General features: G+C 41.8%; 1 protein-coding gene across 1 annotated transcript; it reads left to right on the plus strand.

Annotated features, from left to right (window-relative positions):
• The first annotated feature begins 6,225 nt into the window (after positions 1-6,225).
• Positions 6,226-16,164, plus strand: LOC119731897. Its single transcript, XM_038205184.1, has 6 exons — positions 6,226-6,262; positions 6,700-6,822; positions 7,869-8,007; positions 9,365-10,309; positions 10,477-11,181; positions 15,861-16,164. The coding sequence occupies exons 1-6, from the start codon at positions 6,226-6,228 to the stop codon at positions 16,162-16,164; spliced, it is 2,253 nt and encodes a 750-aa protein (XP_038061112.1).
• Positions 16,165-19,526: the final 3,362 nt, after the last annotated feature.

The following is a 19,526-nucleotide window of genomic DNA, read 5'->3' on the forward strand; positions in this document are numbered from 1 at the left end:
TCAAATGCAAAGTAAACCTACAGAAAATAAATTGAGGAATGATGGACGCCATCACTGCATAACCCTTGCTTGTACATACGGTTGTAAAATATAACATGCAGATATGCATATCAAAGAATAATGGATAACATTATTGCAATAATTAAGAGCAAACTCTTGACCATTGGTTTTAAAGAATCAGTTGAAATGGGAAGTATCCTTTACACACCCGCCCCAGAAACTTGGGCATGCTTGCCCAAACGATCAATAGAATGCAACTATACGTAAGAATAACTGATACTTTTATGGCAATAATTGCAAACTCAGACCACTGGACTTCAAGATTGAGTTCAAATTGTAATTCCTTGGTACACTTGCCCCAAAACTTGGGCATGCCTTCCCCAACAACCCACTGGTTGGAAACATATAAAGTTACAAAATGCAATCAGCCCACGTCTTGGAAATATGTGTAGTTATAAAATGCAAAATAAACATACAGATATGGCAACAAGTTCAAACTGCGACCGCTGGACACAAAGATTGAATTCAAATTGTAAATATCCTTGTCACGCTTGCCCCAACAATTTGGGTTTATTTGCCCAAATAGAGTAATAATGTAAACCACCATTGCATAATACAGCAAGTTCAAACTACCACCACTAGACTCAAAGATTGTATTCAAATTGTACATATCCTTGGCATGCTTGCCCCAAAATACTGGACATGTTTGCCCAAACAATCCATTGCCTGGAAACAATGTAGAATGCTAAATATATTCGCAGACAATATAATTGAGGAAAGATCAATGACTTTTTTTTTTCTTTTCTTTTTTTAGATATATATTGCAACATGTGTTACTCTGACCATTTGTTTCAAAGAATGAGTTCAATTATGAACATCCATGACACGTTTTGTCACCACTACTTGGGCATGTTTGCCCGAACAAAACCCATGAAACACGGTTGTAAGAATGTTAATTTAGCACGCAGAGGATAAAGTGAGGAAGATGAACATCACTATTACAACAAATTCATACGCTAGTCTTACCATTCAAAGAATGAGCTAATAACTGCAGAAATCATTAGCATGCTTGCCAGAAAATCATGGGTACGCTTACACAAACAATCCATCACTTGGAAACACGGAGGTAAGATGCAAGGTAAACTTGCAGATAATGCACGCGATAAAACATTTAGGGTAGCAATCATTAGTCAACTTGCTCAGAACATGGCTAAACATATGCCCTCAAATATGGCATGAAGGGCTAGCATGATGTTATCAAGATTGAAGTAAAACTATATCTCCAAATCAAGGTTGCGCTCCTGATCTAGCTTGCAATTAAGTGCAGAACCATTCAGGTCAATATGTTCATCATACAAATCCCATAAATCGCTGTATAAATTCAGAAGCTTGCAATCCTAATGCCCCAACAATAAAACTGGCAAATATTGGCCCACAAAGTGTTTGAAGTCCAAAATAAGCAAATGGGGGCAAATACATAATTAAAATGTTGTATGTATACATGTCAAAAGTATCAGCTTCCAATTGTGATTACCTTTAATTCATCAGGCTCACCTTTAAATCATGACATTGAGCTGCCATTGGTCCTAAGAAAGGCGAAAACCCAATAAAAAACCCATCTTTGTGGGAAAAATTGGGGAAAATTCCTTTCCGGCCCCTGAATCGGCGACCAAGTTTCTTTTTGGACTCTAGGAGCAAATCTGTAAGTATTAATATGAAGAGTTTGAGATACACGTAGATGGGCAGCATCCCCTTTCTTACTTCCATGGCATCAAATCTTATAAATTCAAAGTATTAATACACCTTGAAAAAAAGCTATGCACCACCGCAATGCACAACTTTGAATCAATATGCTGGGTACTCTCCTGGTTACCTTTGGAAACCTGTACCATACAAAAGCAGCCATGTCTAATTTACCCCCACCTACACCAACATTCTCAGGGGTGGATTCAAACTTGAAAATGTGTTATGGTGCATATACCTTGGAGATTATACATACATGTGCCAGAATGTGTCCAGCCAAAATTATCCATTCCTTGTCGATATTTACAATGCTGACCAAAATTCAAACCATACATGATGTTAGATCTGATCTGGGTCAATCAGCCGCTGTATTTGCTACACTGTAACACGCGTGGTTAAAATGTTAGAAACATTCCTAAATCACATCAGTGACACAATACACGTGTCTTAAAGACCACCAAGAATATTACTTTCCATGCTTATTCTGAATGTGTCAGGAAACATCTATTGCATCCTGTGCCGATTAAATTCAAATAGATGTCTGTAGAAATTAACAGACCATGTTCGCAAAGTAGAAGTATGCGACTCCTTCTGTGTTAAGGCAGTTTCCTGATGAGTGCATTTAATTCGGCAACAGTTGATATTCTGCACGTTACCAAGTTGCTGAGCGATCATCAGTAACCCACCGACCTTGCTACAGGCTTCCGAACTTGGAAGACAACCCGCAGATCGAGTATTCAATGGTAAAAGTTCCTGTCCCCAACCAATTTGCAGCGTCTGCTGTGCCGTGGCATCCTGTAAAAAACAATACCCAAAGCAGCAGCTATCCATTTCATATATTTTTTTTTTTTTAAACATGCGTTTATTTATTGAGGCCCTATTTATAATTTGTAAATTTATTTGATTATATTGGGATTTTACAATTGCACCCATGAAGGGAGAAGAATGGTCAGGTTATAGGCCCTAGGCCTACTTATTTGTGTAGAAACAGATGAAGAAAGAATCAGCTATAGGCCTAGGCCTACTCAGATTTAATAAAATTCCAGCACTCGCCCGGAAAATTACTTGCTTGGTTCCAATAGTTTACTATAGAAAAATGGAACAAACCCACTGCAGGCAAAAGATTAGGAGGCTCCATCAAAATGTATCTGAGTATCTCCCCCATATTCGGAATATTCCGAATGATTGAATTTTAACCAGATCTGCCAAAATTCGTCAACACTGATATAAAGTGACACTGAAGTCAAACATCATCTTTTCGGACATTTATTTCAATTGTCATTCAACTTCACAACAATTATAGTCGGTCCATCTTAATTGTACCATTCAATTATCTTGGCCCTACTCAAAGATCAATCCAGCACGATCGATTCATTCTCTCCTAGTCCTACGGTATGGTTGGCAGTGAGGCCGAGCCTCTTTGAATCACGGGTGCGGAGCCCAAAAAACTTCACACTAAACTACACAGCAACACTGACAAAAATTGGCCCGAAACAAGGGCTATAATTGGAAAATTTTCACCTCGAATTCCATCCATAATAGCATGTTTGCGCATGATGTCCAATACTGTATAAACGCAGGAAACAATTCCGGGACCTGGACGTCATGAACAGCGTTCAGGCCTGCATTATAGACGAGGTTTCGCACTGCACTCCCGCGTTTCCGCAGCCAAGCATGCCGTGAACATGAACCTCAGCCGGTACCGGGTGGACTGAAATCTAGGCAGGGGATTCACCGACCGCACTCCGCCGGTCATAACGTCTCGTACTTCAGTGTTCGTAGACTAACAGCAGAACATAATTCAAGCACACAAGCTTCACTGATGGACTAATCACGATCTCCAAAACCTCACCAAGAGGTTGAACAAATAACTGAAAGTTCAAGTCAGCTGAAGAAACGCACATGAAGTAAATTAAGTACGATCTGTCTGACGATTTAGCAGACTGCAGTCACCAGGTGTAGGGCCCACTCTGTTCAGCGTACGGCATCACGCCCACGGCTGGAAGATCACTGCAGCCAGTTGTATAACAAAAATCATATACCATTCACCAAACGATGTTCAATTATGAACGAAACACCAATGGAAATATAAGCGAAAAACGAAATATTCCCGGAGCAATTTATTTTTGATGTAGCGGTCTCAAAAAGCTACGCCGAACTGGCCTTTCTTGCCCCAAATGCACTTAGCGCGTCAATGCGCGCACATGAACTTGATACATTTGTACCAACTTAGCAAAAAGCATCCATCCTTATGCCAAGAACATCGTTTTGGGCTTCATGCCATCAAGGGGCGGCAAACTGCAATTAGGCCAATCGATATGTTTACTTTTCCTACACCACAGCAACCATCAGCTGATAAAAGAAAGTGTAGGACTCAACTGTGCGTTTGTGGAGAATAATGTATTTTATCTTTCAGTGATAAAATGAATTATCAGAATTTATCAAGTTTACAGAAATTCTTAAATGTTAATTTGGAATTTCCGAGATTTATTTAAAAAGTGCGCCACGTTTAATAGGGAACACTCCGCCAAATTGTGCCCAATTTCCGGACGCCACCGTTTTTTAATTTCGGCTTAAATTTTATGAAACCGAAATTGTTCACCGAGGTTAAACAGCAAGCATTAATAAGGTAAAAGTACCAGTATTTCACTGCATGGATTTGAGGTTTGTCAACAAAGAGGTTTGGCAACACTACACGAGGAAATTTGGGTAAGCTTCGAAGTGCGCCACGTTAGGGAACACGACTATACTCCGTTCATAAAACAAAAATCTCTGGACTAACAACATGTTCGGGATCCCGGTTGAAAACAAAATTCACTGGTCCCGAAATTTAATGAGCACTATCATTATTTTCAGTACCTAATTAAGACAAATATTTTGGGGGGGGGGCTAGCACGGTGGATCTAGATTTTTTTCAGGGAGGCGTGCTGAAATGTAGACCGGTTATTTTTTCCAGACACTTAGGCCTCCGAAAATCAATAGGTGGGGGGGGGGGGGGGGGGGGGGGGGGGGGGGGGGGGGGGGGGCTCATGCCATATTTTCAATGGGGAGCGCCAATAAAACCCTAAAATCATTCACACTATTAACTAATGCACCCTTGTCATGTACATCACAATCCTTCTATTTGCTAATGCATTTTTTTTTTTTTACAGAATTTATTTTGGGGGGGCTAGACAAAAAAAATGGGGGGGGGGAGGCTACAACCCCCTAGCCCCCCCCCCACCCCCCCCCCCCCCCCCCCCCCCCCCCCCCCCCCCGTAGAACCGCGCCTAGTGTGCTGCGCAGATAATGGAGGATCGAGGATACATTTGAATGGGTCTACGGTTCTTCAAAATTGGCAATGGACAAATGGTCCAAAACAGTCTTCGTTATAAATCATTACCAAATCATATCTCTATTATTTCTTGTCCAATTTCAACAAATCTCTTGAGAAAAGAAGACTCTTGCCGTACAAAATGTACAGTGCAGGATCAGCGCTCTATCCGTTAATTTGGCTGAAATCCGATCTCGTGTTTTCGCAAGGTACCCTTCGGACAAACTGCATGGCTACGGAGGATTCTTATACCTCCATGCAGACATGCACCCGGACGGGAAAGCTGGAAATTTATTGCAAACAAAATGTGGTGTGATTACAGCCAGCGACTGACACAATTATAGGCATATAGGTTTGCCTTGGCCTAGTGCGTTCGCTACCCGTACACGTATCAACAACGAATTATTTTGAAATTCCAACACCGTTTACCGGTGTCAAAATCTACGGTCCCAGCGGACAGGCCAGCGGCACAAGTACACGTACACCCGTGAATTTCCAGCCAGCTTCACATAGCGCGTGTCACGTGATGCAATGTGCATGTGAACGATCGAACGATGTTTATGTATTACGCAGACATTTCTTACTATGGTTGGCCGTTGGGGCAAACCCAAAAGAATGATCCCCGATCTATAAATAAAATGATGTGTAAACTATCAAAACACTGAATAATCAATAGAAAGTACCAAAGAGTCAAATTATCTTCCTGTTAAATTCTGAACTTGCCCATTAGAATTTCGGGGGTAAAAGCTCTTGCCAACTACGGTTGAATTTATGGAGCATGTGGCTGTCCATACAAAATGTCGCTCAGTGTAATTGTAAACAAAGTCATGTCGTTGCGCGGAGTGATTTGCAAAAAGTTTCGCTGGAACTACGCTGCATCGAAAGTCCTGTTTATTACGTCACGATTTACTATGTTTTGTTTGCTGCCCCCAACGACGACTTTTACACAAATTGCACGTTCGGGTCGAAACAGGACCTAAAAAACAGCTCTCAAAAGTACCTTTTGTATCAATTTCATGAAAGAAACAATAGTCGTTTTTATTTCATCACACCCTAGGCTACATATACCCGGAAAATGACGGAAATGTCTTCGAGTATTCCACAACCTCTTTAATAAACCACTATTGAATTGAATTAAATTGAATTGATTTGAAGGATAGTTTTAAGCTATGGCAGGAGCTATGTCACTTGCTGGACGGTTGGTCGGTAGGTCTGTCTGTCTGTTACCGAAAATTGACCAACAATATTTGACCAAAATTAATTGACTAATAGCCATGCTGTCGTCAGTAAATTCACTCTTTACGAAAGTTTTCGGAACACGGGTCTTGTTTCTATCGATGCGCATGCACGTTTATTTTGCATACGTTTGTCCCCAAACATTTTCCAAAATAAACCCCCTAAGTGTCCCATAAATTATAGCTATTTGTTAACGTCGGAAAGATGTTCATGAACAGTCTGTAAATGGAAGCAAAATATGTACAGTAATGTTATAGTCCCGTGGTATTTTGTGTAGCGGTTGGACGGTATCCAGAAGGAGGAAATATAATGTCCTCAAAGTGGTGTTTCATATGTGCCATCGGCGTCGCATTTTTCGCCAGAGCTTATTGTTCACTTGCAATTGCTATTCTTGCTTTTGATTGTAGATCACCCACAAAGATATGGAGCCAGCATAGGACACATCGGCACAGTCAGCGGTAGTACGAACCCTACCATTGTTGGTTCTACTGAAGTTAATTTCACTTTCAACTCACCGAGGGAGGGACCAGGTAAATATAATCTTGTTGGACACAATAAAGTAGTTTGATATCTTAGATCAAGTGTTAATGTATATTTAGAGGGGGAATGGGCGGGGGGGGGGGGGTGGTGGTATAAACATAATAATGTCATTCAACTAGCTAGAGAGTCACCGATTTTTTTTGGTACAACTGTAACCATTTCAATGTAAAATTATGGTGGACACATTATGAGGACGCTATTTATAGTGGTTGAAGTCTTGTAATAATTTTGTTCCTCTATGGGTGCAGACCTGTAAATAGGCCCAAAATTGCTTACACAGACCAAATCACAATTTGTATGCCCTCAATTGTTGTTATTAGAGCATTTTGTGGGTTATGAACATGAAGGTCTGTAAACAATATTGGTTGATGACGTGCACAGGATACTGCTAGCTCGTACTTCTGTGAAATTCGTATCATGACAGTGGCTCCTAGAATTGCTCTATTTTGCAATGGAGCGCAGGCATCGTTTTTCAAAATGGCGATGGGCCACATGACTACTTTTAGGGGTGATCATCTTTGCATGGAAATTTCTCCAGAAAGTCATCGGCTTACCATGCAACAATTGACAGCAAATTAAAGATGATAAAATAAACTTTAATTTCTTTAATTTGATTGGTGTCCTACCTCTTGGAGAGTTGTAGGTTGTCACCACCTAACTTAATTTGGGCTTGATATGTACTCTATAATTTCAACTTGAGTTCACTGTGGTGACCCCGGGATTCATTCAAATCAAAACATCCAAATGAAATGACCACGTCTTCTGTTTTGAACGTATTTACAATTTATTTACAATATATACAACATCCGGAACATTAAACATACATGAGAAATTTACTGAAGTTTGGTTACAAGATTCCTTTTACACTCGGGATGGTATGGGCTTACTTATTCTTTCAAAACAACAATTATTCAATTACTTCGCAACACTTACTTTACTGTCAATCATATATAGCAAGAAAATTATAGTTCTGAAATTGAGTTCTGCCGACTTAATAGTTGGTGAAAATACGTGTTGCCCCTGTATTAGTCGCCAGGTAGTCTGTTTGTTGCCACTCCCGGGTCCTCACTCCCTAATGGTAGCGGTGGGCCTTCGGCACTGAACTACGCTCAGCTCGAGGCTCTGGTACGGCTCACTGCGGCCCTGGTGCCGCGTAACTCTCTGGCTACAGATTGGTGGGGAACGGGGTGGCCATGGTTATTGAAGTTGGTTCCTTGTTTGGAGCGGCTACAGGTGGGTGCTGCTATACCGGACTTCAGCTCTTCAGGGCTAGTGTATTTCGGCACTGACTAGTACTATAGTAATTTTTGCCGAACTGGCTCAAACTGATGATCGGTAACTGAAATTTCACCAATATATCAGCTACCCTGGATAAGTCATCGGTCTACACCTCATTTAGCACTCTCACAAACTCTCTCTCTGACTTCTCTGGTCTATACAGAATGTAGATCGTTTTTGCCCATTTTCTATATAAAACATACCAATTGTACATGCGTTTCAGTGTGAATAACCATGGCCTGCATTTTTAAGGTGTTACGTAAGTTGTTCCAGTTTTACAATACCTTGCGCAACGCCTGGTGCGTTGAATGCTCCTGAATGCCGTTGAAGGCTTTTGTATGAAACGCGACTGCGCGCGGGAACGATACTGAGTGCTAATTGGAGGGAAGTTCAATACGTCATTACAACGGGGAAAGTTAACGCGTGAATAGATTGACGTACGCGTAAAAGGAAAATACCAAACAAAAAAACAAAACAAGAACGGGTTTTGACATAGGTACTAAAAACAAAATTGGAACTTCGCGTATTTTTTTTAATGAGGTCTATTGGCGTTGATTTACGGGTCTGCAACCTCATACCAACGCCTCCCTATGTATAACACATCTGAAAAATAGGCTGAGTCACTCATTTATTTTGCATTGATGCATGAATGAATGGAGTAATGGGATGTTGGGTAAACATTTAATAATCATGGTTGATAACATGAGCTGTTGGTCAAAGAGACAAAAAGTCACATTTTCTACCACTGCGTCAATTCTTGATGACTCCAAGATTGCACATCAGGTGTGTGTTGGGTTCCTGTCCATTCCTGTCAAACTGTTGTCATCAGTATGGAACTCTGTAATGTGACATTTGATGTTGCTTTTCGACAGCTATATGCCACCGGTCTCTAACCATGATTCACGCACGGTGTAAGTGTCTTTTGTTATTGACAATTGCTACTACATTGTCCCTATCAACCATGTACACGGGGAAAGCACTGCAGTATACCAAGGATGAACTGATAATCATCCAAGTCAAAATGACCAACCCAAGATCTAAACTCCCCACCAAAGTGTTCGATAACATTAGATCGCTTGGTATCACTAAAAGGCACCATCAACATAGGGGTTGCCGGGGAGGAAAACGAAAAGAAGGGGATACGACCAAACACCTTGACAAGAATGCCCTAACTTTGACACACCTCGGCCTGATAAACTGTCAATCTGCTTGTAATAAGTCAGATTTGATTATAGATCACATTCGTGACTATAGCATTGACATCCTAGCTCTAACAGAAACATGGTTTCGTGCTGAACAAGATCGGAACACCGCTAGTATAACTCCCAAGGGATATAAGCTGGTACATATCCCCAGAAAAGGGCGTCGATGTGGTGGTGTCGGACTAGTCTACAAGTCTAGCTTGACGGCGTCTGTTGTCAAGCAGTGTAGCCATCCACCGCCATCTTCCTTTGAATCTATGGAAGTTGACATTCATAACCATGACAACAAGCACTTCCGAATCATTGTGTTGTACCGTCCACCACACAGCTCATTAACTACGTTCATGGATGAGTTTGCCTCCCTTCTTGATTGGTATGCGTTGTTCACTGGGCAGCTTATTATACTAGGAGACTTCAATATCCACTGGAACAATGACGCCACCACCAGCACCCCTTCAGCTAATGACCGGCGTTTTGGTAACCTCCTCACACAGTTCAACATGCAACAATTGGTAACCACTGGAACTCACACATCTGGTCACACAATAGACTTTGTGATCACACGACAATTCGACACCCTCGTACAATCTGTTGACACATCGGACTTTGTGTCCGACCATTGTGCTGTCCATTGCCGGTTGGACTTGCGTAAACCAAGATATGTGAGGCACAAAATCACGTTTCGGAAGATCACTGCGATAGACCCCACTAAATTTAAGGATGACATTGCCACATCTCCGCTCATCACATGCCCTGCAGATACGCCAGACACCTTAGTCGACCAGTACAACTCTGTACTCTGTAAACTGCTTGACTCTCACGCTCCCCCCAAAACCTGCAAAATTGTAGATAAACCAAAAATGCCTTGGTACAACAATGACATCGCAGAGGCCAAACGCAAGCGTCGTCAACTTGAACGACGCTGGCGAAAATCCAAGTTACAGATACACCGTGAGATGTTCCAATCGCAGAGAGATCTGGTAAAATCCAAATACAGGTATTACCAGACGAATTACTACTCAGAGAAAATCCAAGGCTGTGATGGTGACCAACGTGCCCTTTTTCAGGTCATAAACCATCTCCTGCACAAGAAAACAACACCCATACTCCCATCATTTTCTTCACCCTATGAGATGGCTACCCATTTTCTGACTTTTTCGACAGCAAGATCTCCAAGATCAGAAATGACTTAGCAGAAATGGATCCCGGCATTAATCCTGCGCAGGCAGATCTTGAATTTTGCCAATCTCCCCTCTTATCCTTAGCACCTGCATCAGACACGGAAGTGATGAAGATCGTCAAGAGTGCACCGACGAAGACCTGCCCTCTTGACCCAATACCGACATCGTTGGTAAAGGATCACATCAACGTGTTGATTCACCCTATAACACTGATAATCAACAAGTCACTCGCCACAGGTCACTTCCCGACATGCTTCAAGACAGCTCTCATCACACCCGTCATCAAGAAGAAATCACTGGACTCTAATGATCTAAAGAACTATCGTCCAATTTCAAATATGCCTTTTATGTCGAAGGTTGTTGAGAGAGTAGTTGCAACCAGGTTGAATGCACATCTCATTCAACATAACCTGCGGGACAACCTCCAATCAGCGTACACTAAGTTTCATAGTGTTGAGACGGCACTTGTCAAAGTTCACAACGACATAATGCTCGCTGTTGACAACAAAAGGGTTGTTCTCCTGGTTCTGCTAGATCTCTCAGCAGCCTTCGACACCGTTGACCATAAAATCCTGCTACATAGGTTACAGTATCACTTTGGGGTACAGGGATCTGCACTTTCATGGTTCAGATCATACCTCCAAGATCGATCTCAGGCTGTCAACATATCAGGAGAGTTGTCTGATCGGTCAGTTCTCCGACATGGGGTTCCGCAAGGGTCCGTATTAGGACCTCTGCTGTTCATATTATACATATCTCCTTTAGGGCGCATTGCAAGACGTCATGGCCTACACCCTCATTTTTATGCAGATGACACACAACTCTATGCCACCTTCTGTCCAAGTTCTCCTGGTGATGACACTATTACACACCGTATTCTTGAAACATCCCTGAAAGACATCCAACAGTGGATGACAGCCAATCTCCTCAAATTCAACGCAGCTAAAACACAGTACCTTGTCATATGTTCTCAGCACATCAGACACAAAGTCAACATCTCTGACATACACATAGGAGATACACATATCGCTCCTTGCTCTGAAGCCCGCAATCTTGGTGTCATTTTTGACAAGTCAATGAACCTTGAACGACATGTCTCTTCTGTTTGTCAGTCCTCTTACATACATCTACGACGTATAGCAGCAGTAAGAAACTCACTTACATTCTCTGCCGCAGAACAACTCATCCATGCCTTCATATCATCCAGATTAGATTTTTGCAATAGCCTACTTGTAGGTCTACCACAACATACGATAAAACGTCTCCAACTTGTCCAGAACTCTGCCGCTCGCACACTCACAAGAACGAAATCATCTTCCCACATAACACCCATCTTGCGCAAACTTCATTGGCTACCAATCCAGTACCGCATCCATTACAAAGTTCTCCTTCTTACTTTAAAGCTCTTCATGGTTTAGCCCCACTGTATCTGAAGGAAATGGTTCAACATCGTCAACTGAGACCAGGTCTGAGGTCGTCGTCATCCAATATACTGTTTGTCCCGAAGACTCGTTTGGCGACCTACGGAGACCGTGCATTTTCCAGCTCTGCACCGCGTCTGTGGAACGCGTTACCAGACGAGTTAAGGGCAATACACCAATTATCTCTCTTCACACGCCAACTAAAGACCCACCTCTTCAATCAGTTTCTTTCTCACACATAATGACCTCTACCTTCACACACACTGACTTTTCACTGACCGGCGCCTTTGAATGACTATTTTTGTCAGATACTGTGCGCCTTACAAATGCTTTGTTATTATTGTGTTCTGTACGCATCACCTTGATTTGGACTATTACCCTGCGTGTGAACCCTACGTGTGTGGAGCAGTTCGTACACACAAAAGAGAACCTATTGTTGACAATCATTCGTCCATGAAAACAATCCAACAGTTAAGCCCCTGTCACACCTTTGCGTATCCTAATTCCTTATGAGTTCCTTATCAAGAATTTTCAATACGCAGCCGTACGCTCAATTAACATCTAAATGTTTTGATGACTTTGACTTATGTGCGACGCACATCAAGCGTACAAGTAACGAATTCAGCGCATCCATTGCGTATGAGATGCGTATGAGTTGCGTATGCAGTGCACAACATTATTTTTCTGGCTGCGAATAGGTCAGTATGCAGTGCGCATGCCGAGCGTATTCCGGACGCACCCGACTTATGCCGACCGCATGCTTGACGCACTTCTGAGCGTATTCCCGCCGCATTTCCGCCGCTCGCCGTTCAGCGTGCGTTGCATCTGCGCTACAAGTACGCTATGTATACGTCCAATACAGGCGGCTCATATGCTGACGGGGTGCGTTCCGAACACATAGCGTACTCGTAACGCACTCGACCGATGCGGGACCGATGCGCTGCGTATTTCTAACTTATGACCTGAGTAACAGCGTACGCAGCGTATTTCTGTGCATGCCCAAAACTATCCTGCGTACTGGGCCGTACCATGCGTATATCTGCGTACATAAAACCTACACAAAACGATAGAGATTCATATCAGGTGCGTATTGTGCGTACGACTTCGTATGAAAAAAATGTCAATAAGAATTAGGATACGCAGAAGAGTGATAGGGCCCTAAGGGCCCTGTCACACTGATTTTTTTCGTACGCATAATACGCACCTCATATGCATCTCTATCGTTTTGTGTAGGTTTTATGTACGCAGATATACGCATGGTACGACCCAGGATAGTTTTGGGCATGCACAAAACTACGCTGCGTACGCTGTTACGCAGGTCATAAGTTTTAAATACGCAGCGCATCGGTCCCGCATCGGTCGAGTGCGTTACAAGTACGCTATGTGTTTGTGACGCACCCCGTCATCATATGAGCCGCCTGTATTGGACGTATGATACTTAACGTACTTGCAGCGCAGATGCAACGCACGCTGAACGGCGAACGGCGGAAATGCGGCGGGAATACTTGTACGCTCGTTACTTGTACGCTAGATGTGCGTCGCACATAAGTCAAGTGATCAAAACATTTCGACGTTAATTGAGCGTACGGCTGCGTATTGAAAATTTTTGATAAGGAACTCCTAAGGAATTGGGATACGCAAAAGTGTGACAGGGGCTTAAGAAGCTTTTGCTACCGAACCTGTTGTGTAGTAAATGCTGAACAGTAGAGGAAAGCTTTTATTCGTACAGAATAAAGCATTTGCCTTTCATTAATGTTTTTTTTTTCTCAAAGTAACTGCTTTTGCATTTTGCTTAAACTTCCTAGAATTTGCTAGTTTTTATTCATATGACCCCACCTCTCAGCATTATGATAACGTATGATTCCCTTTCTTTGCGCATTGTCTCATAATTACTAATGTTTAGGTGATACTTACTTCCGGTGTTAACGGAAGTGTTAATTTTATATCCCAATTTTCATATCTCACTAATTATCAATCAGAGGGGGTTGGTACCAAATATGAGCAAAGAACAACATTCCAACAAAAAAATGTCGCATTAACATTACCATGCAGTCTATTGCTCTAATGTTATGACGTCATGAATATTTAATAAGGCAATTTTATAGCCATCATTTCTCAGCAGTATGATAAGCTTTAATACTGACTCTTTGCATATTGCATCATAGTGTACTTGGGGTGTTCCTGCTCGAATGTCAAGGTAATTTTAACCCTAACTACTTCTGGTTTTACTGGAAGTACAATTATTAAAGATTATAATATCAATTCTACTGTGCTCTATTAACCCATAGAGTATACATGTATGTATTATTCCCTAGAGGGCGCCAGCCATACGCTAAGATTTATTACCCACAATACCTTGCGGTCCACCCGCCATACTTCCTCTTTTCTCTTAGTGGCGTTACGTGAACGACATATAATATTTACAGAGCTCTCGCTTTGTACATTTCTCAGTCTTTCCTCAGCCATTTTTATAGCGAAGTTCATAGTTTCAGTCAACTATTACTGTTTCTACACAGTTTATTCTCGCGATATTTCTTAGGCGTTCCGGGTACATTTCGGGAGTGAGTCCTCGCACAGCAAAGGTTACCGTTCCCTCCTCCCGTCACACGGTTCTTACGAGACCGTGTGCATGAGGCTTCGCACAGGCTGCAAGTAGCTCATGCCGTACCAAGCTAGCGAGGTTTCGCACAGGCTGCAAGTTACATCGCTAACCATAATTACATGACCAATATTAACGTGAGGCTACACACAGGCTGCAAGTAGCTCACGTCGTACGGAGCAAGTGAGGCCTTGCACAGGTTGCCGGCTACCCACTAGTATGCGCTCGTACGTCACGACCGTTCGACCGTTTAGGCTTTTGGGCTGAAAGTCCCTCATCACGCCGTACCGAACGGACAAGGCTTTGCATGGGGGAGTGTCGCAAGAGTTATAAGCCACTCACCCACTACTAACTGACCCATCAATGTGATATTCGCTTATTAGCCAATCCCCGGCATGCTGCACCGACAATCTGCAAAACGACTGCCGCGGTTATTCACCCGGCGATACCATTTTATTTAACCGGCAGTTTCGTTGTCCCACAGCTTTTCTGCTATACCAAACGATTGAGACTTTATACGGGGTGAGCCGCGAGTGTCGCATAAGTTGCAAGTCACTCCCTCCTTACCTACGCTACCAGTTACCGTCTAGTCAGCGTGATAACTCGCTATTAGCAAACCCCTCACAATGCACCGAATACTCGGTGCAGTTTCTTTTTCATTACGAACGCCGCTATTTTACCGGCGACTTGCTGTTATTTACCAGACATCTTTTCGTTGTCTCACAGCGGTGTTGCTCTAGTAGCAAGCTGCTCTCCCTTACCTTCACTACAAAGTTACCGACCCATTAGTGTGGTTAGCTTCTTAGCAAATACCTCACCCTGCACCAAACAAATTTGGGGATTTCACTTTCAAAACGAACACCGTTGTTAAACCGGCAGTTTCGTTTTCTCATAGTACATATATTGATCAACGCGCAAGACACCGAATTGTTGGTGCTTTCATCTTCAAAACGAACGCCATTATTTTAACCGGCAGTTTCGTCTCATAGCAGTGTTGACCAACAGGCGGGACTTCTCAACATTAACTGCAAGTTGTTAACTCGACTGGCACGACTTCCCGACCAGTCGGACTGAGATTTCGCTTTTAGCAAATCCCTCACGCTGCATCGAATAATTATGTGCTTCGCCTTTAAAACGAAAGCCGTTACATGTATTAACCGGCTCTTTCGTTAGCTCACAGTTACATGGTGTGACGCTCCAGGCGTCTTATTCTGATTAGTTAATTTATACTATTTGACAGGCCTATCGCTCTTTTCCAAACTAGTCTTCTGGCCGCCCCAAGATTGTACTTGCCGCCACACTATCCGGACTATCCACACTATCTGGTGATTTCCAAAACTCATCCAGGTGCCGCCCCTGCGGAGACCGACGGCCGCGCAACCGCTTCTGCCGCCATCCACTGGCATCGTCGGCCGTGTCCACGGCCCCAATACCCGGCAATCCGGGTGCCATCGCCCCTGGGTCCCTCTACAATCCGAGACTGATTCTTCTCAGAAGTAGAAGGAGAAACGCAAGTCGACAGATACAATCCCCATGTATATCAAATCATAGCTCCGTCGGCTACCAAAAAACAATTCAGAACCTGTCTGAAACCTGTTCAGCCTTCTCCAAGCAGACTGCCGCAGCTGATCCAGGCCCATCGTCTCCTTAGCTCCGACCGGCCCCGAATCCTAATAAACCCCACACGTTTTCCCGACCTCCAGACACTCCAGTCGTGTAGGTATTTACCCCTAGTTCCTTCGGACTCGCCTTCTGAACCTCCTGCCCTGGACCAAGATATTTCCTCTTCCCCGTCACATCGTTAGGCCAAACAAGAGGACAAAACTAAGCCAGCCTCCACTGACCACACTTTATCGCCTGGTACAAGACATGGCGCACTGTTTTGGGTTCTGTGAACCCAACACCTACTACACAGCCGAGATTGTTAAAACGACTAAATTGAAGGCCAGGTATATGTGGAAAAGTTCTCTACAAAATCATTTCACGGCATTTTTTTGGTAATAGCTGGCATCCTCATGATCTGAATGAGATCTGAATGAGACTGATTGGGATTGAATAATGTCATTGAATGATATCCACTGTATGTAATAACTTCTTGGCTTACGTTAAACAACCCTATTACAGATATTTTTCTGTGCTTGAAGTTAAAGGGGCAACTAGGTCCTGAAATCCCGAAAATGTCATGTTTTGGATTGTAAACCTATCTTATTTCAAACATCTGGTTGAATGGAAACCAACCCTATGTCTCACTGTTCCCGAGAAAAGACGGGAAAACGGTTGTTTACATCGGACATGACGGAGTACGAATACGCTTTTCCTGTCGTTTTCAGACAATGTACGACATACACGTTGTGTGTGTCTTACAACACCATGCTCGCGAACAGCGGTGACCAATCACCAATGCTCAAAATGTGGTGTCTTTCACAGCCGCAAAACACTTTACGGATAAAATCACAAATAGCACCCCGAACAGCTCGACTTTTTGGGGTCGCCGAAAGTCGTTCTCGCACGCATAATACAGGAATAACAATAAAAGCCCAGTTTTTAAAGGATAGTTGTGTGGATGTTTATATCCTACTTTCAAAATGTTCTTTCCGATTAACATCATTTTGTTCAAAGCACGTTTTGTAGCCCAATTGGGCTGTTCCAGGACGCAGTGCCCTTTAAGTATCGTTATGATAAATCAAGGTCTCCGTGGATGTCTGAGGATATCTACAGCTCTGTAAGGAAGAAAAACCACTTATACAAGAAATTTCTTAAAAACCGTACTTCACAGAACAAATCTAATTATACCTTGGATAGAAATAAACTCAACTCTGTTATAAAATTATCAAAGAAAAAAAATTAAGCAAAAAAATTATTCAACCAAAAAATAACATTAAAGGTACTTGGAAACTCATAAATTCACTATTCAATAGGCTTTAACAAAAATTGAACCCTACGTTTTTTCTGTACCAATAGTAACAAAATCACTGATAGCAAAGAAATTGCTGACGCCTTTAACACGTCGTCACCGACACCACGAACTGACACCCTCTGCATCACGTGTACAACAAAAAATTAAAATTAAAATTTTCTTTTTTTTTGCCGATATTAGCAGTTTGTATCATGAAGTTTAACATGACGAAGTTAAAATTGCTGAAATCATCTAAGAATAGCAAATTTAAAAAAATGAATTTTTGAAGAAATTGGTAAGTTCTTGTGTTTTTTGTTACCATGAAGTGACACTGCACAGGGTGTCAGTTCGTGAAAACAATAATTTACGTGTTTTCGGAGAGTGCGCGCATACAATAGCGTTAGGGAGTGTCAGTTCGCGAAAGCGAAAATTGACGTGTTTTTGGAGAGTGCGCGCACGCATGCGCAGTGGGTGCGCGCACTCTCCCAAAACACGTCAATTTTTGTTATCACGAACTGACACTCACTAACGCTATTGCATGCGTACACTCTCCCAAAACACATACATTTTCGTTTTCAAGAACTGACACCCGTCTTAATCGTTTATATAATTACTAATTAACTAAGAATATTTTCACAATATAACGTTTATAATTGAGTAGTTAAAGCATGTTCACGTTAAGTGATACTAAAACCTCTAAGATGGATGGATTATTTTACTGAGTAAATTCGTGTCAAACCTTTAAAAGCGTTTTTCTTCGATTTACATTTCTGCAACGCAGACCACCGGGTGTCAGTTCGTGGTGTCGGTGACGATGTATTTTGTTCACATAGGGAGCAAATTTGCCAGTGAGCTACCGCTACATAACACGTCCATGGAGGCATTCCTAAGTGAAAGGTGTTGGAATTCACTCTTTTTGACTCCCGTTTAATACGCAAGAAGAGATTGTGGATACTCTGAACAAAATTCCTCCAGAAAAGGCCCCTGGATTTGATGAATTGAACTCTTTTTATTTTTTTTGTTTATGAACAGGCCAAGTATTCATTAGCTTAACAGCTGGCTGACATCTTTAATAAATCCTTAACAGCTGGAAAAAGGCTCAGGGTATACCATTATAAGAAAAGGTTCCTAACATGAGATTGGAAATCATAGACCCATCTCTGTTTAATCAACATTTTCGAAACTATTTGAAAAGTTAATCTATACACGATTAATATCTTTTATATATAAACATGACATTATATAAACATGACAGTTTGGCTTTAGACGTAATCGCTCTTCTGATTTAGCGACATCTTATGTAGTTAACAAATTGTGTAAAGATATAGATGACAATCATTTTTCAATTGGCATCTTTCTGGATTTATCGAAAGCATTTGATACAGTTTACCATGATATCATGATTCGTAAATTATGGTATTCGAGGAATAGCCCTAGACTTGTTTAAAAGTTACTTATGTGACAGATCCCAGTATGTTTTGTATAATTCTGTAAAATTTACAGAACGGCCTATTATTTGCAGTGTACCACAGGGCTCTGTATTGTGTCAGTTATTATTTATCTTGTACATGAATGACATCTGCAATACTTCAGATATTATTACATTTTCCTTATTTTCAGATGACACAAGTTTAGGCAAAAATGTAGACTTAGCTGTACAGAACCTTAATCTTGAGCCCCGGAAAATCACTACTTGGCTTTTAAAAAGCCAATAAATTATGTATCAATGTTTACAAATCAAATTATATAATATTTTGTGATAGCCAGTACAAGCTCACTCAGTCTGTTCCTATAATTTTAAATGATACTGATCTTGATCAGGTTGAGGGTACTACATTTTTGGGAATACATATTGATGAGATTTTAACTTGGAAGAAACATATACATGTTATGACAGCTAAAATATCAAAAATATTGGTATAATGAACAGTCTAAAATATGTTTTACGTAGTAGCATATTACAAACCGTGTACAACTCATTTGTTTTACCGTATTTAAATTACTCAATTCTGACTTTGGGTAGTCTAACTCCTAAATGCAACAGACTGCTTACTCTGCAGAAACGAGCAGTTCGAATAATTTCTAAAACTGGCTTTTATGAACACTCTGGGCCTGTA

Source organism: Patiria miniata, unplaced genomic scaffold (genome assembly GCF_015706575.1).
Source record: "Patiria miniata isolate m_02_andy unplaced genomic scaffold, ASM1570657v1 HiC_scaffold_24, whole genome shotgun sequence".
Lineage (NCBI taxonomy): Eukaryota > Metazoa > Echinodermata > Asteroidea > Valvatida > Asterinidae > Patiria > Patiria miniata.

Coding starts and splice junctions, on each gene's coding strand:
- LOC119731897 (XM_038205184.1), top strand. CDS start 6,226: ATGGCAGGAGCTATGTCACTTGCTGGACGGTTGGTCG. Junction 8,008..9,364: donor AACTCTCTGGCTACAGATTG/GTGGGGAACGGG, acceptor TCGTGACTATAG/CATTGACATCCTAGCTCTAA. Junction 11,182..15,860: donor TCAGGAGAGTTGTCTGATCG/GTCAGTTCTCCG, acceptor AAACTCATCCAG/GTGCCGCCCCTGCGGAGACC.